Source organism: Oncorhynchus kisutch, linkage group LG13, assembly GCF_002021735.2.
Source record: "Oncorhynchus kisutch isolate 150728-3 linkage group LG13, Okis_V2, whole genome shotgun sequence".
NCBI lineage: Eukaryota > Metazoa > Chordata > Actinopteri > Salmoniformes > Salmonidae > Oncorhynchus > Oncorhynchus kisutch.
The window spans coordinates 4,440,519-4,465,757 of record NC_034186.2 but is presented as its reverse complement, the minus strand read 5'-3'; the positions used below and the strand labels follow the sequence as shown (position 1 = coordinate 4,465,757).

The 25,239-nt window shown below is 46.0% G+C and overlaps 1 protein-coding gene across 8 annotated transcripts in view; it reads left to right on the top strand.

Annotated features, from left to right (window-relative positions):
- Nucleotides 1–25,239, top strand: part of kif1aa (kinesin family member 1Aa) — a 177,457-nt gene that overhangs the window by 115,185 nt on the left and 37,033 nt on the right. For 7 of the 8 annotated variants that reach the window (XM_031838199.1, XM_031838198.1, XM_031838196.1 and 4 more), the window contains 9 exons: nt 558–687; nt 5,195–5,360; nt 5,549–5,639; nt 9,831–9,940; nt 10,793–10,848; nt 13,119–13,227; nt 14,062–14,128; nt 16,565–16,649; nt 17,343–17,448. In XM_031838199.1, coding sequence (XP_031694059.1) covers nt 558–687; nt 5,195–5,360; nt 5,549–5,639; nt 9,831–9,940; nt 10,793–10,848; nt 13,119–13,227; nt 14,062–14,128; nt 16,565–16,649; nt 17,343–17,448 — 920 coding nt within the window. The remainder of the gene's footprint in view (nt 1–557; nt 688–5,194; nt 5,361–5,548; nt 5,640–9,830; nt 9,941–10,792; nt 10,849–13,118; nt 13,228–14,061; nt 14,129–16,564; nt 16,650–17,342; nt 17,449–25,239) is intronic. The other variant, XM_031838193.1, reaches the window with a different exon arrangement.

Genomic DNA, 25,239 nt, shown 5'->3' with positions numbered 1-25,239 from the left:
CATGGTTCCACCAGGCTGGGTTATACCCTGTACATTATATGCAACTAAGAAGTTGAAAATAAGCAACAGATAATGTCAGTTTACATAAATTGTTTCTCACAGTCGGGATATCAAATGTGTCAATGTAATGAAGTGGGTTATCTTCTGTATTTGTACAAATGATGAGCCTTTGAAAGCTGTTGCCACTGACAGGTGAAGGTTACTATAATCTCGGTCGACCAACAGCCTAACGACCAAGCAATCGACCAGTCGACTAATTGGGGCAGTGCGAAGATGGAGGCGCAGATGACTTCAAAACAGCGCCCCCTGTCAGCCATCTAGTGTATATATAAATCATTGTATGTACCTTCCCTAGTTTTACACAGACCTTGTAACCTCCCTTAGCTTTACTTACTGTATGCTGTTCCAGGCTACGTCTTCTAGCTGTAATGTCAGTGGCTAGGCCACTCCCTCTATCTCTGCTATCTGTATGCCGTCTTCTAGCTAGTTAGTGACTACCTCCTAGGTTTGCTAGCTTCTCTTCCAGCTTTGCTAACTATGCTGTCCCTTGTGGTCAGTTCCAGGCTGAGTCGTGCCCCGCCGGTCTGTCCCGTACTGGGGCGTCCCAGGAGGAGCTGCGTTTCGTGGAGGGGGAGGGACAGAACTCAGAGGCGGGACCCTCAGCCGATGAAGTCAACAACAATACATGTGCGGGTAACCACCACTAGCTGTGGTGTTTCCTCAGTCTCTGTGGTGTCTCCTCAGTCTCTGTGGTGTCTTCTCAGTCTCTGCGGTGTCTCCTCAGTCTCTGTGGTGTCTCATCAGTCTATGTGGTGTCTCCTCAGTCTCTGTGGTGTCTCCTCAGTCTATGTGGTGTCTGCTCAGTCTCTGTGGTGTCTCCTCAGCCTCTGTGGTGTCTCCTCAGCCTCTGTGGTGTCTCCTCAGGCTCTGTGGTGTCTCCTCAGTCTCTGTGGTTTCTCCTCAGTCTCTGTGGTGTCTCCTCAGGCTCTGTGGTTTCTCCTCAGACTCTGAGTAGTCTCCTCAGTCTCTGTGGTTTCTCCTCAGACTCTGAGTAGTCTCCTCAGCCTCTGTGGTGTCTCCTCAGTCTCTGTGGTTTCTCCTCAGTCTCTGTGGTGTCTGCTCAGTCTCTGTGGTGTCTCCTCAGCCTCTGTGGTGTCTCCTCAGGCTCTGTGGTGTCTCCTCAGTCTCTGTGGTTTCTCCTCAGTCTCTGTGGTGTCTCCTCAGTCTCTGTGGTTTCTCCTCAGACTCTGAGTAGTCTCCTCTCAGTCTCTGTGGTGTCTCCTCAGTCTCTGTGGTGTCTCCTCAGTCTCTGTGGTGTCTCCTCAGTCTCTGTGGTGTCTGCTCAGGCTCTGTGGTGTCTCCTCAGCCTCTGTGGTGTCTCCTCAGGCTCTGTGGTGTCTCCTCAGTCTCTGTGGTTTATCCTCAGTCTCTGTGGTGTCTCCTCAGTCTCTGTGGTGTCTCCTCAGGCTCTGTGGTGTCTCCTCAGCCTCTGTGGTGTCTCCTCAGCCTCTGTGGTGTCTCCTCAGACTCTGTGGTGTCTCCTCAGTCTCTGTGGTTTCTCCTCAGTCTCTGTGGTTTCTCCTCAGTCTCTGTGGTTTCTCCTCAGACTCTGTGGTGTCTCCTCAGCCTCTGTGGTGTCTCCTCAGACTCTGTGGTGTCTCCTCAGTCTCTGTGTAGTCTCCTCAGTCTCTGTGGTGTCTCCTCAGTCTCTGTGGTGTCTCCTCAGTCTCTGTGGTGTCTCCTCAGTCTCTGTGGTGTCTCCTCAGCCTCTGTGGTGTCTCGTCAAACTGTGTTGTCTCGTCAAACTGTTCTGCATTAGCTATAGAGAACTCTGTGTGAGGAGTCTGTCTGTGAGGCTGTCGTCTGTCTGTGAGGCTGTGGTCTGTCGTGGGTGTGGTCTGTGTATGTGGGTGTGGACTTCAGAAAGCCTCCAGGAAATATCATACCTCTTGATTTAATCCACACTTTATTGTGTTACCACCTGAACTCAAAATGGATTATATTTATTTTTATCTCACCTATCTACACACAATGCCCCATAATGACAAAGTGAAAACATGTTTTTCTAAATGATTGAACATTTATTGAAACTTAAATACAGAAATATCTCATTTACATAAGTATTCACACCCTTGAGTCAATACATGTTAGAATCACCGTTAGCAGGGTTTTCAGTTGTGTGCCTTTCCAGGTAAGTCACAAAGAGATGTACAATCCACACCTGGATTGTACAATATTTGCATATTGTTATTTTTCAAATTCTTCAAGCTCTGTCAAATTGCTAGACAGCCATTTTCTAATCTTGCCAGAGATTTGTAAGCCGTTTTAAGTCAAAACTGTAATTAGGCCACTCAGGAACATTCAGTGTCTTCTTGGTAAGCAACTCCAGTGTATATTTGCCTTTGTGTTGTAGGTTATTGTCCTGCCGAAAGGGGAATTTATCTCCCAATGTTTGTTGGAAAGCAGACTGAAGCACGTTTTCCTCTCAGATTTTGCCTGTGTTTCGCTTTATTCTGTTTTATTTTTCTCCCTAGTCCTTGCTGATGACAAGCATACCCATAACATGATGCAGTCACCACCGTGCTTGAAAATATGAAGAGTGGTACCCAGTGATGTGATGTGTTCTGTTGGATTTGCCCCAAACATAACGCTTTGCATCCAAGACATACATTTTATTTCTTTGCAATTTTTTTTTGCAGTTTTACTTTTTATTGTCTCATTCCAAACAGGATGCATGTTTTGGAATACATAATACAGGGTGTATTAATACACCATCCAAAGTGTATTTAAAAATGCCACCATGCTCGAAGGGATATTCAACGTCTGCTTTTTCATTGGAAAACCTCCCTGTTCTTTGTGGTTGAATTCTGTTTTTTTTTATTTCACTGCTCGACTGAGGGTTCTTACATATAATTGGATGTGTGGGGAACAGAGATGAGGTCACTCAAATACCATGTTAAACACTATTATTGCACACAGAGTGAGTCCCTGCAACTTATTATGTGACTTGTTAACCATTTCTACTCCTGAACTTATTTAGGCTCCTCGACATAACAAAGCGGTTGGATACTTATTGTGTAACGGTGGGTGAGTGATGGGTGTGGAGTCAGACGCAGAGAGCAAAAGTAAACGGGGAAAAAACGCTTTAATGTCCTCTACAAAGTAACAAACTTGGGTGAAGCCCTAAACACAGGTGCAAACAACCCCAAAACCTTAGTTACAAAACCTGGACAGTGAAAACCCAAAAGACAACGATACACCACAAACGTAACAGTAACAACAAGGACAAACACCAGCGGGCTAAACTAACTTAAATAACACCCATCCCAAAACCCCAACAAGGAACAGGTGAAAACAATTAGACAGAAACAAACGAAAAGGAAAAAGGGATCAGTGGCAGCTAGCAGACCGGCGACGACGACCACCGAGTGCCACCCGAACAGGAAGGGGAGCCACCTTCGGTGGCAGCTAGTAGACTGGCGACGACGACCGCCGAGCGCCACCCGAACAGGAAGGGGAGCCACCTTCGGTGGCAGCTAGTAGACCGGCGACGACGACCGCCGAGCGCCACCCGAACAGGAAGGGGAGCCACCTTCGGTGGCAGTTAGTAGACCGGCGACGACGACCGCCGAGCGCCACCCGAACAGTAAGGGGAGCCACCTTCGGTGGCAGCTAGTAGACCGGCGACGACGACCGCCGAGCGCCACCCGAACAGGAAGGGGAGCCACCTTCGGTGGCAGCTAGTAGACCGGCGACGACGACCACCGAGCGCCACCCGAACAAGAAGGGGAGCCACCTTCGGTGGCAGCTAGTAGACCGGCGACGACGACCGCCGAGCGCCACCCGAACAGGAAGGGGAGCCACCTTCGGTGGCAGCTAGTAGACCGACGACCGCCGAGCGCCACCCGGACAGGAAGGGGAACCACCTTCAGTGGCAGCTAGTAGACCGGCGACGACGACCGCCGAGCGCCACCCGAACAGGAAGGGGAGCCACCTTCGGTGGCAGCTAGTAGACCGGCGACGACGACCGCCGAGCGCCACCCGAACAGGAAGGGGAGCCACCTTCGGTAGCAGCTAGTACACCGGCGATGACGACCGCCGAGCGCCACCCGAACAGGAAGGGGAGCCTCCTTCGGTGGCAGCTAGTAGACCGGCGACGACGACCGCCGAGCGCCACCCGAACAGGAAGGGGAGCCACCTTCAGTGGCAGCTAGTAGACCGGCGACGACTACGACGACCGCCGAGCGCCACCCGAACAGGAAGGGGAGCCACCTTCAGTGGCAGCTAGTAGACCGGCGACGACGACCGCCGAGCGCCACCTGAACAGGAAGGGGAGCCACCTTCGGTGGCAGCTAGTAGACCGGCGACGACGACCGCCGAGCGCCACCCGAACAGGAAGGGGAGCCACCTTCGGTGGCAGCTAGTAGACCGGCGACGACGACCGCCGAGCGCCACCCGAACAGGAAGGGGAGCCACCTTCGGTGGCAGCTAGTAGACCGGCGACGATGACCGCCGAGGGCCACCCGAACAGGAAGGGGAGCCACCTTCGGTGGCAGCTAGTAGACTGGCGACGACGACGACCGCCACCCGAACAGGAAGGGGAGCCACCTTCGGTGGCAGCTAGTAGACCGGCGACGACGACCGCCACCCGAACAGGAAGGGGAGCCACCTTCGGTGGCAGCTAGTAGACCGGCAACGACGACGACGACCGCCGAGCGCCACCCGAACAGGAAGGGGAGCCACCTTCGGTTATATTCGTGACGTATTGACTCAAGACATTTCAGCGTTACATTTCTCATTAATTTGTAAACATTTCTAAAACCATATTTCCACTTTGACATTTCGGGGTATTGTGTGCAGGCACAACATCTAAATGTAATCCATTTTAAATTCAGGCCGTAACACAACAAAATGTGGAAAAAGTCAAGACAGGGGAATACCTTCTGAAGGCAATGTGTGTTTGGTGTGTGTTCATATCTACATAATGCTAAAAGTATTTATGTACAGGTAGGTAGTGTGTTTATCAGTGTGCCAGTGGGAGGCAACTGCCTGACGTTATACTGTGTTGTTTTAAGTAAGGATGTAGTGTTGGTGAAGAGAGAAATAGCTCAGTGTGCCATAATGAAAACACAGGAAGCAGGACTACATTCAATGTCTCTTCTATGTCTTCTATGTCTGTTTTAACCCCTTGTAGCCGGTCCAGATGAGTTGGAGAGCCCCCTGAAGACCAACCTGGAGGGAGGAGCTCTGGACGGAACCCTGGAACACCTGAGGATAGGTAAAATCTTCACCTTCAGAGTGACGGTCCTCCAGGCCTTCAGCATCTCAGCAGAGTACGCTGACATCTTCTGCCAGTTCAAGTAAGTTGTTGTTGTTGTTGTTTTTCTTCTTCTTCTGCTTCTGCCTCTTCTTCTGCTTCTTCATTAAGGTCTATCAGATCTTTAGGTCTATCAGATCTTTAGGTCTGTCAGATCTTTATGGTCTATCAGACATTGTAACAGACGGAGTGACAGCTAACGAGGCCCTCACTCTTTCTGACCGTCTATAGTTTCATCCACCGCCACGATGAGGCCTTTTCAACAGAGCCTCTGAAGAACACAGGGCGAGGTCCTCCTCTGGGCTTCTACCACGTACAAAACGTAAGCAGTTGAATGATTAAGGAAAAGTATGTGCTAATATGATAAACTACAGAATCAGAGTCACAAACATGTAATGGGGATTAGAGGGCCGAAGAGTTTTCAGATGAAAAAAAAGAAGGAAAAAAAGGATTTCAGGAGTCAAAGTAGAATTTTTGCAAGGGTCCCCTCGCGGGGTGTCCTTGAATTGATTTAGTTCATAAAGTGACAGCAACCGTATGTCTGGTTGCCATCCGAACACAAGGAGTGCTGTTCACATGTTTAGTTTATAGTCCTGGAACCAGGAAGACGTGAGGCTTCTTGTCAGCAGAGCTGGCTCAGTTGAGGAAAAGGTTCCAATGGTCGATTCATCGGCCCATTCAACGCTGACATTGTTCTGTGATCTGAGCAGCCCATGAATCAATCATTTCTCCATAGGAGGGGTCTTTTGTATACTCTCATAACATATTCCAACATCCATGTGAAGACAAAAACATACTTTTCCTTGGACAAGTGAGGGTAGTACACTGAGGGGCCAAAAATGTATGAACACCTGCAATTTCCATGACATAGACTGACCATGGGAATCCAGGTGAAAGCTAGGATCGCTTGTTAAATCCACTTCAATCAGTGTAGAGGAAGGGAGGAGACAGGTTAAAGAAGGATTTTTAAGCCGTGAGACAGTTGAGACATGGATTGTGTGTGCGCCATTCAGAGGGTGAATGGGAGTAGTCAGTGGCAGGCGCACTGATCTGTGTCAAGAACTGCAACGCTGCTGGGTTTTTCACGCTCAACAGTTTCCTGTGTGTATCAAGAATGGTCCACCACCCAAAGGACATCATTGGGGCATCATTGAAGCATTGGAGTCAACATGGGCCAGAATCCCTGTGGATAGGGTAGCCATTTGATTAGGTGTTCAGGAGTCTTATGGCTTGGGAGAAGAAGCTGTTTAGAAGCCTCTTGGACCTAGACTTGGCTCTCCGGTACCGCCTGCCGTGCGGTACCAGAGAGAACAGTCTATGGCTAGGGTGGCTGAAGTCTTTGACAATTTATAGGGCCTTTCTCTGACACTGCCTGGTATAGGGGTCCTGGATGGCAGGAAGCTTGTCCCCAGTAAAGTACTGGGCAGTTCGCAGTACCCTCTGTACTGCCTTGCGGTCGGAGGCCGAGCATTTACCATACCAGGCAGTGATGCAACCAGTCAGGAAGCTGTCGATGGTGCAGCTGTAGAACCTTTTCAGGATCTGAGGACCCATGCCAAATCTTTTCAGTCTCCCGAGGTTGAATAGGGTTTGTTGTGCCCTCTTCACGACTGTCTTGGTGTGCTTGGACCATGTTAGTTTATTGGGGATGTGGACACCAAGGAACTTGAAGCTCTCAACCTGCTCCACTGCAGCCGCATCGATGAGAATGGGGGCGTGCTCTGTCCTCCTTTTCCTGTAGTCCACAATCATCTCCTTTGCCTTGATCACGTTGAGGGAGAGGTTGTTGTCCTGGCACCACACAGCCAGGTCTCTGACCTCCTCCCTATAGGCTGTCTCGTCTTTGTCGGTGAACAGGCCTACCACTGTTGTGTCATTGGCAAACTTAATGATGGTGTTGGAGTCATGCCTGGCCGTGCAGTCACGAATGAACAGGGAGAACAGGAGGGGTCTGAGCACGCACCCCTGAGGGGTCCCTGTGTTGAGGATCAGCATAGCGGACGTGTTGTTACCTACCCTTACCACCTGGGGGCGGCCCATCAGGAAGTCCAGGATCCAGTTGTAGAGGGAGGTGTTTAGTCCCAAGGTCTTTAGCTTAGTGATGAGCTCTGAGGGCACTATGGTGTTGAATGCTGAGATGTAGTCAATGAACAGCATTCTCACATAGGTGTTCCTTTTGTCCAGGTGGGAAACGGCAGTGTGGAATGGAATAGAGATTGCATCATCTGTGGATCTGTTGGGGCGGTAGGCAAATTGGGGTGGTTCTAGGGTTTCTGGGATAATGGTGTTGATGTGAGCCATGACCAACCTTTCAAAGCACTTCACGGCTCCAGACGTGAGTGCTACGGGTCGATAGTCATTTAGGCAGGTTACCTTAGTGTTCTTGGGCACAGGCACTATGGTGGTTTGCTTAAAACATGTTGGTATTACAGACTCAGACAGGGAGAGTTTGAAAATGTCAGTGAAGACACTTGCCAGTTGGTCAGAACATGCTCACAGTACACGTCCTGGTAATTCATCTTGCCCAGCGGCCTTGTGAATGTTGACCTGTTTAAACGTCTTACTCACATCGGCTGCGGAGAGCGTAATCACACAGTATCCGGAACAGCTGCATCTCTCATGCATGTTTCAGTGTTATTTGCCTCGAAGCGAACATAGAAGTAGTTTAGCTCATCTGGTAGGCCCTTGTCACTGGGCAGCTCTCGGCTGTGCTTCCCTTTGTAGCGTGTAATGGTTTGCAAGCCCTGCCACATCCGACGAGCATCAGAGCCGGTGTAGAAGGATTCGATCTGAGTCCTGCATTGACGCTTTGCCTGTTTGATGGTTCGTCTGAGGGCATAGCGGGATTTCTTATAAGCTCCCGGGTTAAAGTCCCCCTCCCTGAAAGCGGCAGCTCTTGCCTTTAGCTCAGTGAGGATGTTGCCTGTAATCCATGGCTTCTGGTTAGGGTATGTATGTACGGTCACTGTAGGGACGACTTTATCGATGCACTTACTGATGAAACCAGTGACTGATGTGGTGTACTCCTCAATGCCATTGGAGGAATCCCGGAACATATTTCAGTCTGTGCTAGCAATGCAGTCCTGTAGCTTAGCATCTGCGTCATCTGACCGAGTCACTGGTACTTCCCACTATAATTTTTGCGTGTAAGCAGTCAGTCAGGAGGATAGAATTATGGTCAGATTTGCCAAATGGAGGGCGAGGGAGAGCTTTGTATGCGTCTCTGTGTGTGCAGTGACGGTTAAATTAGTTTTTTTCCCTCTGGTTGCACATTTAGCATGCTGATAGAAATTTGGTAAACTGATTTAAGTTTCCCTGCATTAAAGTCCCCGGCCACTAGGGGTGCCGCCTCTGGGTGAGCGTTTTCTTGTTTGCCTATGGCGGAATGCAGCTCATATAACCATATAATCATATATCCCTTCCTCTACACTGATTAACCAGAAAAGACAATGTAATTATTATATAATATTAGTTTATTATTAACCAGAAAAGACAGCACAAATAAAACAAATATTAAATAATAATAATTGTATTATTATATTATAAATGAATAAACAAATATTATATAATAATATTATAATTATATTATAAACTAATAAACAAATATTCAATAATCATTATATTATTATTTTATAAACTAATAAACTAATATTATATAATAATTATATTATTATTATATTATAAACTAATAAACTAATATTATATAATTATTATATTATTATTATTATATTATAAATGAATAAACAAATATTATATAATACTTATATTATAATTATATTATAAACTAATAAACAAATATTATATAATAATTATATTATTATTATATTATAAACTAATAAACAAATATTATATAATAATTATATTATTATTATTATATTATAAATGAATAAACAAATATTATATAATACTTATATTATAATTATATTATAAACTAATAAACTAATATTATATAATAATATTATAATTATATTATAAACTAATAAACAAATATTCAATAATCATTATATTATTATTTTATAAACTAATAAACAAATATTAAATAATAATTATGTTATTATTATATTATAAACTAATAAACTAATATTATATACTAATTATATTATTATTATATTATAAACTAATAAACTTATATTATATAATATTTATATTATGATTATATTATAAACTAATAAACTAATATTATATAATAATTATTTTATTATTATAAACTAATAAACAAATATTATATATATACTGTATTATGTATAAGCTGGAAGTAGAAGCCTAAGTGTTGTTGTCTGCTAGTTTACTTCAATTTGGGGAGGGGTGGTAGTGTTTAGGGAAAATAACAAAGGGAAATATATATATACACAAAATATATTTGGGGGAGTGGAAATGATGCAGACAAATCCATTAATGGAAGCCACAGTCTATCTGCAATATTAAATCTGATCTACCCACTAAAAAAATACAAATAAACACAAGCGTGTTATGGTGGTTTGATATGCTAGTATGTCTTTAATTGGTTCAACAGATTGCTGTAGAGGTCACCAAATCCTTTGTGGACTACATCAAGACCCAGCCTGTGGTGTTTGAGGTGTTTGGTCACTACCAGAAACAGCCTGTCTGCAAGGACCTCATCAGGTAACACATGTTACCGGAAGGACAAATCTTCATTCTCCTTTTTGTAATGCACGTATTCTTTTCACATGGTAGTAACATACTCTTTTAGGACTTAATGTACTTGTACTGAATATAGTATTCTAGGACTTACTGGTTGACACTTGTCTGTCTATCTATCTATCTATCTATCTATCTATCTATCTATCTATCTATCTATCTATCTATCTATCTATCTATCTATCTATCTATCTATCTATCTATCTATCTATCTATCTATCTATCTATCTATCTATCTATCTATCTATCTATCTATCTATCTATCTATCTATCTATCTATCTATCTATCTATCTATCTATCTATCTATCTATCTATCTATCTATCTATCTATCTATCTATCTATCTATCTATCTATCTATCTATCTATCTATCTATCTATCTCTCTCTCTCTCTCTCTCTCTCTCTCTCTCTCTCTCTCTCTCTCTCTCTCTCTCTCTCTCTCTCTCTCTCTCTGTATCTCTCTCTGTATCTCTGTCTCTCTCTCTGTCTCTCTCTCTGTATCTCTCTCTGTATCTCTGTATCTCTCTCTCTCTCTGTATCTCTCTCTCTGTATCTCTCTCTCTATCTCTCTCTCTCTGTATCTCTCTCTCTCTCTCTCTCTCTCTGTATCTCTCTCTCTCTGTATCTCTCTCTCTCTCTGTATCTCGCTCTCTCTCTCTGTATCTCTCTCTCTCTGTATCTCTCTCTCTGTATCTCTCTCTCTCTCTGTATCTCTCTCTCTCTCTCTGTATCTCTCTCTCTCTCTCTCTCTCTCTCTCTGTATCTCTCTCTCTCTCTCTGTATCTATCTCTCTCTGTATCTCTCTCTCTCTCCAGCCCCCTGCGTCACAACAGAAGGCAGTTCCCTCCAGTCATGCCCCTGTCCAAACCAGGTAAGCAGCATCATCTTGTTACTCTTGCGTGCCTTTCTAGTGAACAATTACACCTCTGTCTACATCAGGATATGAATGTTGTTATTTAGTGTGTTAAACGTGAGGCTGCGTTCTGTACACAATGTGTATCTATCATGCCATTGTACGGCCTGTGTACAGTTACTGCCTACACCTCATGTCTGTTAAATTGCCTTCATACTGGTGTTCTGTTTTTGCTGATGTACTAGCCTGGTGAAATCAAGTCTTTTTTGAGGTAACATTCTTCCACTCCTTGTCACTGTGCTTCATGACAAGGAGTGGAATGATAACTCAATAGACTGCTGCCTTGGCTACTGGTGTTCTGAAACTCTATGTAATGTCATGTTGTTGGGGACGTATTACTGTACACTGTGACTGTGAAGCAGCAGACGATGCCACCCCCCCCCCCCCGACCTGGAGAAGACCCTGAAGCTGATTCGCTACCTGCTCCCAGAGGTGTTCAATGGGGCACTGGTGGACTCTCTGTCAGGCCACGCCCTGTCCGCCGCCGGATTGGCCGCCTCCTTTCTCCTGGAGGGGGAGGAACCACCCAGTCTGCCAGCCCCACCCTTCTCTATATGCTCAGTTATCAGAGCCCAGAAACCGGGTTGGTTACTGTCTGTATGCCTGGGCCAATGAGAGTCTCTGAAACTAATCTTGAGCTCAATTTATATAATTTTTTTATATAACTTGGTGGTCAAGATGATATATTGTAAATCAGGAATACAAAACACCTATCTCCAACTTTGCAATTGAGATGGAGATAACAGTGTAGACTGGGTGAATAGCCCAATGTATTGCTTCTCTTATCAACTGAGTTCAGTTTAAAGAAAGTAACCTGATTTTACACGGTGACAGACGGATTTACAAAATAGTATTTAAAAATAGGTTGTGTTTCAGGGATTTTCCACAGGCTTGGCTCTCTACTGTCTGGTTGACTTCCCCTACAGTTCCTCCTGTCTACTGTCTGGTTGACTTCCCCTACAGTTCCTCCTGTCTGGTTGACTTCCCCTACAGTTCCTCCTGTCTGGCTGACTTCCCCTACAGTTCCTCCTGTCTACTGTCTGGTTGACTTCCCCTACAGTTTCTCCTGTCTACTGTCTGGTTGACTTCCCCTACAGTTCCTCCTGGCTGGTTGACTTCCCCTACAGTTCCTCCTGTCTACTGTCTGGTTGACTTCCCCTACAGTTCCTCCTGTCTGGTTGACTTCCCCTACAGTTCCTCCTGTCTGGTTGACTTCCCCTACAGTTCCTCCTGTCTACTGTCTGGTTGACTTCCCCTACAGTTCCTCCTGTCTGGTTGACTTCCCCTACAGTTTCTCCTGTCTGGTTGACTTCCACTACAGTTCCTCCTGTCTGGTTGACTTCCCCCTACAATTCCTCCGGTGATTTCTTCCTCAACTGGATTTATGGTGCTCTTAACATTAGTAGCTTCCATAAATAACTCTTTATGAATTAGAGTAATTGATAGAAGTGGGTAACAGACAGTCTTCAGAGTCATTGATAGAAGTGGGTAACATACAGTCTTCAGAGTCATAGATAGAAGTGGTTTAGTGTCTTCAGAGTCATTGATAGAATTGGGTAACAGACAGTCTTCAGAGTCATTGATAGAAGTGGTTTAGTGTCTTCAGAGTCATTGATAGAAGTGGTTTAGTGTCTTCAGAGTCATTGATAGAAGTGGGTAACATACAGTCTTCAGAGTCATTGATAGAAGTGGTTTAGTGTCTTCAGAGTCATTGATAGAAGTGGTTTAGTGTCTTCAGAGTCATTGATGTAGGGTCAGACATTACCTGTCTGATAATAAAACCTGCCTCTGATGTGATGATTACGTTCACGTTTCTCAGGACCTGGGATATACATTGTAATAAAATGTTTCTTGTACTTGGGTAATATTGTATATAGATGCAAATAATTTGTTACATTTTTTAATGTTTTATTTGTTTATTTGTCAGGGATCAAGCACAACAAATTTGCACCTGATTTAGCTTCAATACTAATTTCCATCTCCAGAGGCAATCCTCTCTAACGTTTAGGGATGATTGTTTGCTTCCTGGGTTTTGTGGCCCTCCTGACTGAGTGATCTCATTCCGTTTCCACAGGACTGTACTGAATGGTTCCTTTCTCTCTCCATACATCTCTCTGATCACCCCTCTTTTTCAGCCGTTTCTCTCCTCACAGTTCTCCATGTTCCCTGCTACTGGAAAGTGAGTGTCCTTGGCGGTAACCTTGTCTCCCTTCACCTCCTCCCTTTAGTCCCTGCCACCAAGCTGACTGCCCTGATGCGCCCTACAGCCGGGCCCTGCCACTGCAAGTATGACCTCATGGTGTTCTTCGAGATCTGTGAGCTGGAGGCCAGTGGAGAGTGAGTATCAGTCACCATGAACACCACCACAGGATTACACTGTACTTTACAGCAAACCATCTCACCACAACCTTTTGTAAACCAAGTTCTATGAATGATAATCTACCACTGTCGACTGGCCTGATCTGTTTGCCGGTTTACATCCTTGGTGGTTGGTTCACTCGAAAAGAAATAGACTGAAAAGGGTTCCACTGCACTGTACATGCAGAGACTCAGTGACTCAGAGACTCAGCCACTCAGAGACTCAGAGACTCAGCGACTCAGAGACTCAGCCACTCAGAGACTCAGAGACTCAGCCACTCAGAGACTCAGCCACTCAGAGACTCAGCCACTCAGAGACTCAGCAATTCAGAGACTCAGCCATGCAGAGACTCAGCCACTCAGAGACTCAGCGACTCAGAGACTCAGCCACTCAGAGACTCAGAGACTCCGCCACTCAGAGACTCAGCCACTCAGAGACTCAGCCACTCAGAGACTCAGAGACTCAGCGACTTAGCCATTCAGAGACTCAGCCATTCAGAGACTCAGCCATTCAGAGACTCAGAGACTCAGCGACTCAGAGACTTTGCGACTCAAGAGACTCAGCGACTCAGAGACTCAGAGACTCAGAGACTCAGCGACTCAGAGACTCAGAGACCCCGAGACTTGGCGACGAGAGAGAGGTGGGTGAAATGGTAAGTCTGTTATGTACTACAAACGTCTTGATTTAATGGATATTAACACAGTGGAATGTCGATGCAAGAACCAGAGTTACGAGAACAACAATATCAGCAACAACTTTAATGTCATTCAGAACTTATTGGCCGATGTGAAATTTTTGTTCCTGCCCTACAGCTACGTCCCAGCAGGAGTAGACCATAGAGGAGGCATGCCTTGCCATGGGACGTTCATGCTGCACCAGGTGAGTCATGTTAGGGAGTGGAATGACAGTTATGATTTCATCTGATTTGCAGGTGGATATAATGATATAGAATGATATAGAATGATATAGAATCATATAGTCTCATATAGAAGAATATAGAAGAATATGGAAGAATATAGAATAATATAGAATGATATAGAATGATATAGAATCATATAGTCTCATATAGAAGAATATAGAAGAATATGGAAGAATATAGAATAATATAGAATGATATAGAATCATATAGAATCATATAGTCTCATATAGAAGAATATAGAAGAATATGGAAGAATATAGAATAATATAGAATAATATAGAATGATATAGAATGATATAGAATCATATAGTCTCATATAGAAGAATATAGAAGAATATGGAAGAATATAGAATAATATAGAATAATATAGAATGATATAGAATCATATAGAATAATATAGAATAATATGGGAGACAGGGTAAAGAAGTATTATTAATTGAGACAATTGAGACATGGATTGTGTATGTGTGCCATTCAGAGGGTGAATAGTCAAGACAAAAGACTGAAGTGAACGGGGTATGCTAGAAAGTGCCAGGCACACCGGTTTGAGTGTGTCAAGAACTGCAACGCTGCTGGGTTTATTTTAACGCTCAACAGTTTTCCTGAGTGTATCAAGAACGGTCCACCACCCAAAGGACATCCAGCCATCTTGACACAACTGTGGGATGCATTGGAATCCCTGTGGAACGCTTTCGACACCCTGTAGAGTCCATGCCCCAACGAATTGAAACTGTTCTGAGGGCAAAAGGATGGGGGTGCAAATGAACATCAGGAAAGTGTTCCTAATGATTTGTACACTCAGTGTGTATAAAATAATTTCTCTATCTTCCTGATAACCAGATGCTCCCAGAGGGTGGATAGTAAAAGCTCTGTCAGTCTAGTCCAGTCTATCTAGTCCAGTTCAGTAGAGTCCAGTCTAGTCCAGTTCAGTCTAGTCCAGTTCAGTCTAGTCCAGTTCAGTCTAGTTCAGTCCAGTCCAGTTTAGTCCAGTCTAGTTCAGTTCAGTAGAGTCTAGTCCAGTCTAGTCCAGTCCAGTCCAGTCCAGTTCAGTCCAGTTCAGTCTAGTTCAGTCTAGTTCAGTCTAGTCCAGTTCAGTCTAGTTCAGTTCAGTCTAGTTCAGTCCAGTCTAGTCCAGTCATGTCCAGTTCAGTCTAGTTCAGTTCAGTCCAGTCCAGTTCAGTAGAGTTCAGTCCAGTCTAGTTCAGTTCAGTCTAGTCCAGTCTAGTTCAGTCTAGTCCAGTCTAGTTCAGTTCAGTCTAGTTCAGTCCAGTCCAGTTCAGTCTAGTTCAGTCTAGTCCAGTCTAGTTCAGTTCAGTCTAGTCCAGTCTAGTTCAGTCTATTTCAGTCTAGTTCAGTCCAGGCTAGTACAGTCTAGTTCAGTTCAGTCTAGTCCAGTCTAGTTCAGTCTAGTCCAGTTCAGTCTAGTTCAGTCTAGTCCAGTCTAGTCCAGTCTATTTCAGTCTAGTCCAGTCTAGTCCAGTTCAGTCTAGTCCAGTCTAGTCCAGTTCAGTCTAGTTTAGTCTATTTCAGTCTAGTTCAGTCCAGTCTAGTCCAGTCTAGTTCAGTTCAGTCTAGTCCAGTCTAGTTCAGTCTAGTCCAGTCTAGTTCAGTTCAGTCTAGTTCAGTCTAGTCCAGTCTAGTTCAGTTCAGTCTAGATCAGTCTAGTTCAGTCTAGTCCAGTCTAGTTCAGTCCAGTTCAGTCTAGTCCAGTCAGTCCAGTTCAGTAGAGTTAAGTCCAGTCCAGGTCAGTCTAGTCCAGTTCAGTCTAGTTCAGTCTAGTCCAGTTCAGTAGAGTTCAGTCCAGTCCAGTTCAGTCTCGTCCAGTTCAGTCTAGTCCAGTTCAGTCCATTCCAGTTCAGTCCAGTTTAATCTAGTTCAGTCCAGTTCAGTCTAGTTCAGTGTAGTTTAGTCCAGTTCTGTCCAGTTCAGTCCAGTTAAGTTCAGTCCAGTTCAGTCCAGTTCAGTCTAGTTCAGTGCAGTCTAGTTCAGTCTAGTTCAGTCCAGTTCAGTCCAGTTCAGTCTAGTTCAGTCCAGTTCAGTCTAGTTCAGTCCAATTCAGTCTAGTTCAGTCCAATTCAGTCTAGTTCAGTCCAGATCAGTCCAGTCCAGTGCAGTCCAGTTCCAGCCTTTATTTGGTTGCTTTGATTCTTGGTGTTCGTCCCGTGTTCCTGTTACGTCGTTATCTCTGGACGCTATCTCTCTGGATGCTAAATCTCTCTGGACGTTATCTCTCTGGACGTTATCTCCCTGGACGCTATCTCTCTGGACGTTATCTCTCTGTCCTGGTGTTCTGGTGTCTCCGTTATCTCTAATTGTACATTCACTATTCTATCTCTCTCTTATTCAATCTACCTCTCTCCCTTTCTTCTCTTCAATGCCCCCCCCCCCCACCCAAGGGTATTCAGAGGAGAATAACTGTGACAATCGTTCATGAGACAGGTGAAGACATCGTGTGGAAAGATGTCCAGGAGCTGGTTGTGGGTGAGTCAGGCTCACATTGAAGTGGACGGTGTGTGTTTGTTTGTTGTGTGTGTGCATGTGCCTGAGTGTGTGCTGTCTTTGTGAGTGTCTGTCTCTCTGTGTGTGGTTGTGTGTGGTTGTGTGTGTGTGTGTGTGTGTGTGTGTGTGTGTGTGTGTGTGTGTGTGTGTGTGTGTGTGTGTGTGTGTGTTGAATATGTATTTGACACCAACATTTACAGTATGTAAGTTCTCCTCCTCTTCATCATCTTCATCTTTTTCTTTATCCCCCTCCTCCTTCTTCTTCTTCTTCCTCCTCCTCCTCCTCCTCCTCCTCCTCCTCCTCCTCCTCTTCTCCCTCCTCCTGTTCTTCCTCCTCCTCCTCATCTTCTTCCTCCTCCTCCCCATCCTCTTCTTCTTCCTCCTCCTCCTCCTACCCCTCTTCCTCATCTTCATCCTCTTCTTCATCCCCCTCCTCCTCCTCTTTTTCTTCCTCCTCATCCTCCTCCTCATCTTCTTCCTCCTCCTCCTGTTCTTCCTCCTCCTCCTCATCTTCCTCCTCCTTCTCATCCTCCTCCTCATCTTCTTCATCTTCCTCCTTCCCCTCTTCTTCCTCCTCATCTTCCTCTACCTCCTCCTTCTCGTCCCCCTTTTCCTCCTCCTCGTCTTACTCCTCTTTTTCCCCTTTCCTCCTCCTCCTCTTCCTCGACTCCCCAGGGCGTATAAGTAACTCTCCCGAGGGGGACGATACCATCATAGACCCCAACATCCTCTCTCTCAACATCCTGTCAGCTGGGTATGTCAGACCCATGCAAGACGACAGGTATGTCCCATATTCTACCCGTCAAAAGGGACCCAATCACCCACGGCTCATGTTCCAATAGCAGACTTATTCCACGATTCTAGGATTTTTTTTGGGTGGGGGGGTGATTTGACAATATACGTTTTAGAGAATATATACAGTAAGTTACATAGAACATTCCGTTATATTTTGTTGATGCATAAATATTGTTTACTTTGTTTACATCAAAGTTGCTTTACAGGCCTGAACATTTAAAGATTACATCATTACATCATTACATCATAATAACCAATGCTCCTTTTGCAATGTGTTTCTCCTGCCTTTAAAATTCTAAGATGTCACTAGGAATTCAAAACTGTAAATATGCACAATCACTATGGCGATGCTAGCACCGCGTTTCGTAAGCTCTGGGGTGCTCTAGAGACACGCGCACCTTGGGTTCAGCCAATCTCTGTGTCTCTCTCTACCAGCACACGGTGGGTTCAGCCAATCTCTGTGTCTCTCTCTACCAACACACAGTGGGTTCAACCAATCTCTGTGTCTCTCTCTACCAGCACACGCTGGGTTCAGCCAATCTCTGTGTCTCTCTCTACCAACACACGGTGGGTTCAGCCAATCTCTGTGTCTCTCTCTACCAACACACAGTGGGTTCAGCCAATCTCTGTGTCTCTCTCTACCAACACACGGTGGGTTCAGCCAATCTCTGTGTCTCTCTCTACCAACACACAGTGGGTTCAGCCAATCTCTGTGTCTCTCTCTACCAACACACGGTGGGTTCAGCCAATCTCTGTGTCTCTCTCTACCAACACACAGTGGGTTCAGGCAATCTCTGTGTCTCTCTCTACCAGCACACAGTGGGTTCAGCCAATCTCTGTGTCTCTCTCTACCAACACACAGTGGGTTCAGCCAATCTCTGTGTCTCTCTCTACCAGCACACGGTGGGTTCAACCAATCTCTGTGTCTGTCTCTACCAGCACACGGTGGATGAGGGACATACATACCTCTTTCTAAACAGCACAGCAAGCCACCTCCCATCACAGACAAGGAGCACAACCTCCCCTGGGATACAGAGAGCCAAACCACTGAACTTCAATATATAACTACTGAACACAACCCCTTTAAGGCACTACAATATATAACTACTGAACACAACCCCTTTAAGGCACTGCAGTTTACTACACTATATAACTACTGAACACAACCCCTTTAAGGCACTACAATATATAACTACTGAACACAACCCCTTTAAGGCACTGCAGTTTACTACAATATATAACTACTGAACACTACCCCTTTAAGGCACGGCAGTTCACTACATCACTAGTAATGGTGCTGTATTTCAGCCTAAAGAACTGCAGGTCATACAGTATATACAGTATATATGGGTCTCTGTGCCAATGGAGTTTACAGTCTACTCTCGCTTTATATACAGTATAAAAAAGCTTGTAGACATTCGACACAAAGAAGATGCTCCAGTATTGGTTGACTGAGGATGCTCCTGTATTGGTTGACTGAAGATGCTCCAGTATTGGTTGACTGAAGATGCTCCAGTATTGGTTGACTGAAGATGCTCCTGTATTGGTTGACTGAAGATGCTCCTGTATTGGTTGACTGAAGATGCTCCAGTATTGGTTGACTGAAGATGCTCCAGTATTGGTTGACTGAAGATGCTCCAGTATTGGTTGACTGAAGATGCTCCTGTATTGGTTGACTGAAGATGCTCCAGTATTGGTTGACTGAAGATGCTCCTGTATTGGTTGACTGAAGATGCTCCTGTATTGGTTGACTGAAGATGCTCCAGTATTGGTTGACTGAAGATGCTCCAGTATTGGTTGACTGAAGATGCTCCAGTATTGGTTGACTGAAGATGCTCCTGTATTGGTTGACTGAAGATGCTCCAGTATTGGTTGACTGAAGATGCTCCTGTATTGGTTGACTGAAGATGCTCCTGTATTGGTTGACTGAAGATGCTCCTGTATTGGTTGACTGAAGATGCTCCTGTATTGGTTGACTGAAGATGCTCCAGTATTGGTTGACTGAAGATGCACCTGTATTGGTTGGCTGAAGATGCACCTCTATTGGTTGACTGAAGATGCTCCTGTATTGGTTGACTGAAGATGCTCCAGTATTGGTTGACTGAAGATGCACCTGTATTGGTTGGCTGAAGATGCACCTGTATTGGTTGACTGAAGATGCTCCAGTATTGGTTGACTGATGGTGCTCCTGTATTGGTTGACTGCACAGTGCTCCAGTATTGGTTGACTGAAGATGCACCTGTATTGGTTGACTGAAGATGCACCTGTATTGGTTGACTGAAGATGCACCTGTATTGGTTGACTGAAGATGCTCCAGTATTGGTTGACTGATGATGCTCCTGTATTGGTTGACTGCACAGTGCTCCAGTATTGGTTGACTGAAGATGCTCCTGTATTGGTTGACTGAGGATGCTCCTGTATTGGTTGACTGCACAGTGGTCCAGTATTGGTTGACTGCACAGTGCTCCATGGCTATTGCATAGCAGACTTAGCAAGGATGCTTGAAGTTCACGCCGCCAAGATGCACAGTTTAACTGATTAACAGATTTCAGGCAAAGAGGATTTATTCCCTCCCTCCCTCCTCCCCACCCCTCAATCCCCTCACCTGTTCCACTAAAGCAGCTGATGCTTGGCAAAACGACGTGGTTTTATACATCATAGAAGCAGGTCACAAGATCACTTGTAGAAAGCAAAGATTGTGACTTAAAGTACACATGATTTCAGATTGATTATGATCAATCGTTAAGCCGTTATCTTTGTGGTAGTTGTGCTGTAAGGTGCTGTATGTGCTGTACGAGGACTTGTTATGCTTCAGCCAGTTATAGTACAGTTTCCTCACTGCTACGCAGGCTATGCGACTCTACCGTTCCTTGATGCTAGTCTGGTGCTGTGATAGGTCCGTCTGTCATTTCACCTCTCACCCCGTTCACTGCATACTCCTCCCCTTCTAACCATTATCCACTACTAACCAAACCTCCCAGGATTATTCTGCACCTTGTCAGAAATCTCTATCCAACACAACACTATGGCCATAATAACTGCATGATGTGGCACGCAAACACCTGCAAAGGATTGTTAGTCAAACTGAACATGCACTCTTCTCTTGCTGGCCCTGTAACATAGATCCCTAGACCCTGTGGATGAAGGGCTTCTTGCTGGCCCTGTAACATAGATCCCTAGACCCTGTGGATGAATGGCTTCATGATGGCCCTGTAGCATAGGTCCCTAGACCCTGTGGATGAATGGCTTCTTGGTGGCCCTGTAGCATAGATCCCTAGACCCTGTGGATGAAGGGCTTCTTGGTGGCCCTGTAGCATAGGTCCCTAGACCCTGTGGATGAAGGGCTTCTTGCTGGCCCTGTAACATAGAACCCTAGACCCTGTGGATGAGGGGCTTCTTGGTGGCCCTGTAACATAGATCGCTAGACCCTGTGGATGAAGGGCTTCTTCGTGGCCCTGTAGCGTAGATCCCTAGACCCTGTGGATGAAGGGCTTCTTGCTGGCCCTGTAACATAGATCCCTAAACCCTGTGGATGAAGGGCTTCTTGGTGGCCCTGTAACATAGATCCCTAGACCCTGTGGATGAATGGCTTCATGATGGCCCTGTAGCATAGGTCCCGAGACCCTGTGGATGAATGGCTTCTTGGTGGCCCTGTAGCATAGGTCCCTAGACCCTGTGGATGAAGGGCTTCTTGCTGGCCCTGTAACATAGAACCCTAGACCCTGTGGATGAGGGGCTTCTTGGTGGCCCTGTAACATAGATCGCTAGACCCTGTGGATGAAGGGCTTCTTCGTGGCCCTGTAGCATAGATCCCTAGACCCTGTGGATGAAAGGCTTCTTGCTGGCCCTGTAACATAGATCCCTAGACCCTGTGGATGAAGCGCTTCTTGGTGGCCCTGTAGCATAGATCCCTAGACCCTGTGGATGAAGGGCTTCTTGGTGGCCCTGTAGCATAGATCCCTAGACCCTGTGGATGAAGGGCTTCTTGCTGGCCCTGTAACATAGATCCCTAGACCCTGTGGATTAAGGGATTCTTGGTGGCCCTGTAGCATAGATCCCTAGGCCCTGTGGATGAAGGGCTTCTTGGTGGCCCTGTAGCATAGATCCCTAGACCCTGTGGATGAAGGGCTTCTTGCTGGCCCTGTAACATAGATCCCTAGACCCTGTGGATGAAGGGCTTCTTGGTGGCCCTGTAGCATAGATCCCTAGACCCTGTGGATGAAGGGCTTCTTGGTGGCCCTGTAGCATAGATCCCTAAACCCTGTGGATGAAGGGCTTCTTGGTGGCCCTGTAGCATAGATCCCTAGACCCTGTGGATGAAGGGCTTCTTGGTGGCCCTGTAGCATATATCCCTAGACCCTGTGGATGAAGGGCTTCTTGGTGGCCCTGTAGCATAGATCCCTAGACCCTGTGGATGAAGGGCTTCTTGGTGGCCCTGTAGCATAGATCCCTAGACCCTGTGGATGAAGGGCTTCTTGGTGGCCCTGTAGCATAGATCCCTAGACCCTGTGGATGAAGGGCTTCTTGGTGGCCCTGTAGCATAGATCCCTAGACCCTGTGGATGAAGGGCTTCTTGGTGGCCCTGTAGCATAGATCCCTAGACCCTGTGGATGAAGGGCTTCTTGGTGGCCCTGTAGCATAGATCCCTAGAACCTGTGGATGAAGGGCTTCTTGGTGGCCCTGTAGCATAGATCCCTAGACCCTGTGGATGAAGGGCTTCTTGGTGGCCCTGTAGCATAGATCCCTAGACCCTGTGGATGAAGGGCTTCTTGGTGGCCCTGTAGCATAGGTCCCTAGACCCTGTGGATGAAGGGCTTCTTGCTGGCCCTGTAACATAGAACCCTAGACCCTGTGGATGAGGGGCTTCTTGGTGGCCCTGTAACATAGATCGCTAGACCCTGTGGATGAAGGGCTTCTTCGTGGCCCTGTAGCGTAGATCCCTAGACCCTGTGGATGAAGGGCTTCTTGCTGGCCCTGTAACATAGATCCCTAAACCCTGTGGATGAAGGGCTTCTTGGTGGCCCTGTAACATAGATCCCTAGACCCTGTGGATGAATGGCTTCATGATGGCCCTGTAGCATAGGTCCCGAGACCCTGTGGATGAATGGCTTCTTGGTGGCCCTGTAGCATAGGTCCCTAGACCCTGTGGATGAAGGGCTTCTTGCTGGCCCTGTAACATAGAACCCTAGACCCTGTGGATGAGGGGCTTCTTGGTGGCCCTGTAACATAGATCGCTAGACCCTGTGGATGAAGGGCTTCTTCGTGGCCCTGTAGCATAGATCCCTAGACCCTGTGGATGAAAGGCTTCTTGCTGGCCCTGTAACATAGATCCCTAGACCCTGTGGATGAAGGGCTTCTTGGTGGCCCTGTAGCATAGATCCCTAGACCCTGTGGATGAAGGGCTTCTTGGTGGCCCTGTAGCATAGATCCCTAGACCCTGTGGATGAAGGGCTTCTTGCTGGCCCTGTAACATAGATCCCTAGACCCTGTGGATTAAGGGATTCTTGGTGGCCCTGTAGCATAGATCCCTAGGCCCTGTGGATGAAGGGCTTCTTGGTGGCCCTGTAGCATAGATCCCTAGACCCTGTGGATGAAGGGCTTCTTGCTGGCCCTGTAACATAGATCCCTAGACCCTGTGGATGAAGGGCTTCTTGGTGGCCCTGTAGCATAGATCCCTAGACCCTGTGGATGAAGGGCTTCTTGGTGGCCCTGTAGCATAGATCCCTAAACCCTGTGGATGAAGGGCTTCTTGGTGGCCCTGTAGCATAGATCCCTAGACCCTGTGGATGAAGGGCTTCTTGGTGGCCCTGTAGCATATATCCCTAGACCCTGTGGATGAAGGGCTTCTTGGTGGCCCTGTAGCATAGATCCCTAGACCCTGTGGATGAAGGGCTTCTTGGTGGCCCTGTAGCATAGATCCCTAGACCCTGTGGATGAAGGGCTTCTTGGTGGCCCTGTAGCATAGATCCCTAGACCCTGTGGATGAAGGGCTTCTTGGTGGCCCTGTAGCATAGATCCCTAGACCCTGTGGATGAAGGGCTTCTTGGTGGCCCTGTAGCATAGATCCCTAGACCCTGTAGATGAAGGGCTTCTTCGTGGCCCTGTAGCTGACGGACGATCTTGATCCTCATTGCATCACAATACCCCATAATGACTAAAGCACCTTATACTACCCACCACTGCGACTTGTATGCTCTAGTCGGCTGGCCCTCGCTACATATTCGTCGCCAGACCCACTGGCTCCAGGTCATCTACAAGTCTATGCTAGGTAAAGCTCCGCCTTATCTCAGCTCACTGGTCACGATGGCAACACCCATCCGTAGCACGCGCTCCAGCAGGTGTATCTCACTGATCATCCCTAAAGCCAACACCTCATTTGGCCGCCTTTCGTTCCAGTACTCTGCTGCCTGTGACTGGAACGAATTGCAAAAATCGCTGAAGTTGGAGACTTTCATCTCCCTCACCAACTTCAAACATCAGCTATCTGAGCAGCTAACCGATCGCTGCAGCTGTACATAGTCTATTGGTAAATAGCCCACCCTTTTCACCTACCTCATCCCCGTACTGTTTTTATTTATTTACTTTTCTGCTCTTCTGCACACCAATATCTCTACCTGTACATGACCATCTGATCTTTTATCACTCCAGTGTTAATCTGCAAAATTGTAATTATTTGCCTACCTCCTCATGCCTTTTGCACACATTGTATATAGACCCCCCCTTCGTTTTCTACTGTGTTATTGACTTGTTAATTGTTTACTCCATGTGTAACTCTTTGTTGTATGCTCACACTGCTATGCTTTATCTTGGCCAGGTCGCAGTTGCAAATGAGAACTTGTTCTCAACTAGCCTACCTGGTTAAATAAAGGTGAAATAAAAAATAAAAAATAAAAATAAATAAAAATTGGCCTCACCCTCTTGCATAGTATCTAATGATGGGACATACAGTGTTGTGAGTGGTACTGTATATACAGGGCCTTCGGACAGTATTCAAACCCCTTGATTTTTTTCACATTTTGTTAAGTTACAGCCTCATTCTAACATGGACTAAGTGAAAAAAAATCCTCAGCAATCTACACACAATACAATAATGACATCACAATACCCCATAATGCATCACAATACCCCATAATGACATCACAATACCCCCATGTGATGTCATTATGGGGTATTGTGATGTCATTATGGGGTATTGTGATGTTATTTTGATGTCATTATGGGCTATTTTGATGTCATTCTTTTTTATTTTATCTTTATTTAACGAGGCAAGTCAGTTAAGAACACATTCTTATTTTCAATGACGGCCTGGGAACAGTGGGTTAACTGCCTGTTCAGGGGCAGAACGACAGATTTGTACCTTGTCAGCTCGGGGGTTTGAACTCGCAACCTTCCGGTTACTAGTCCAACGCTCTAACCACTAGGCTACGCTGCCGCCCCATTATGGGTTACTGTGTGTAGATTGATGATTGGATTTTAATTTTTTTTAATCAATTTTAGAATAAGGCTGTAACGTAACAAAATGTGGAATTGGTCAAGGGGTCTGAATACTTACCACCATGTCAAGACCACATCATCCACCGGCCAGCATGCGTCCCTAACTAACTCACTCAGCATAGTAAGTCACCATACCTCAGTAAAGCTGCGTAGCATCATGCTGTGGTAAACTGTAGCACTTCACTGTAATGTGTTACTGTTTACTCTCCATGAAACATAAATGTTGTTTTTACAGAATAATGTAAATGTCGTGACGACCTCTATTATGGTTTAACTGCGTTAC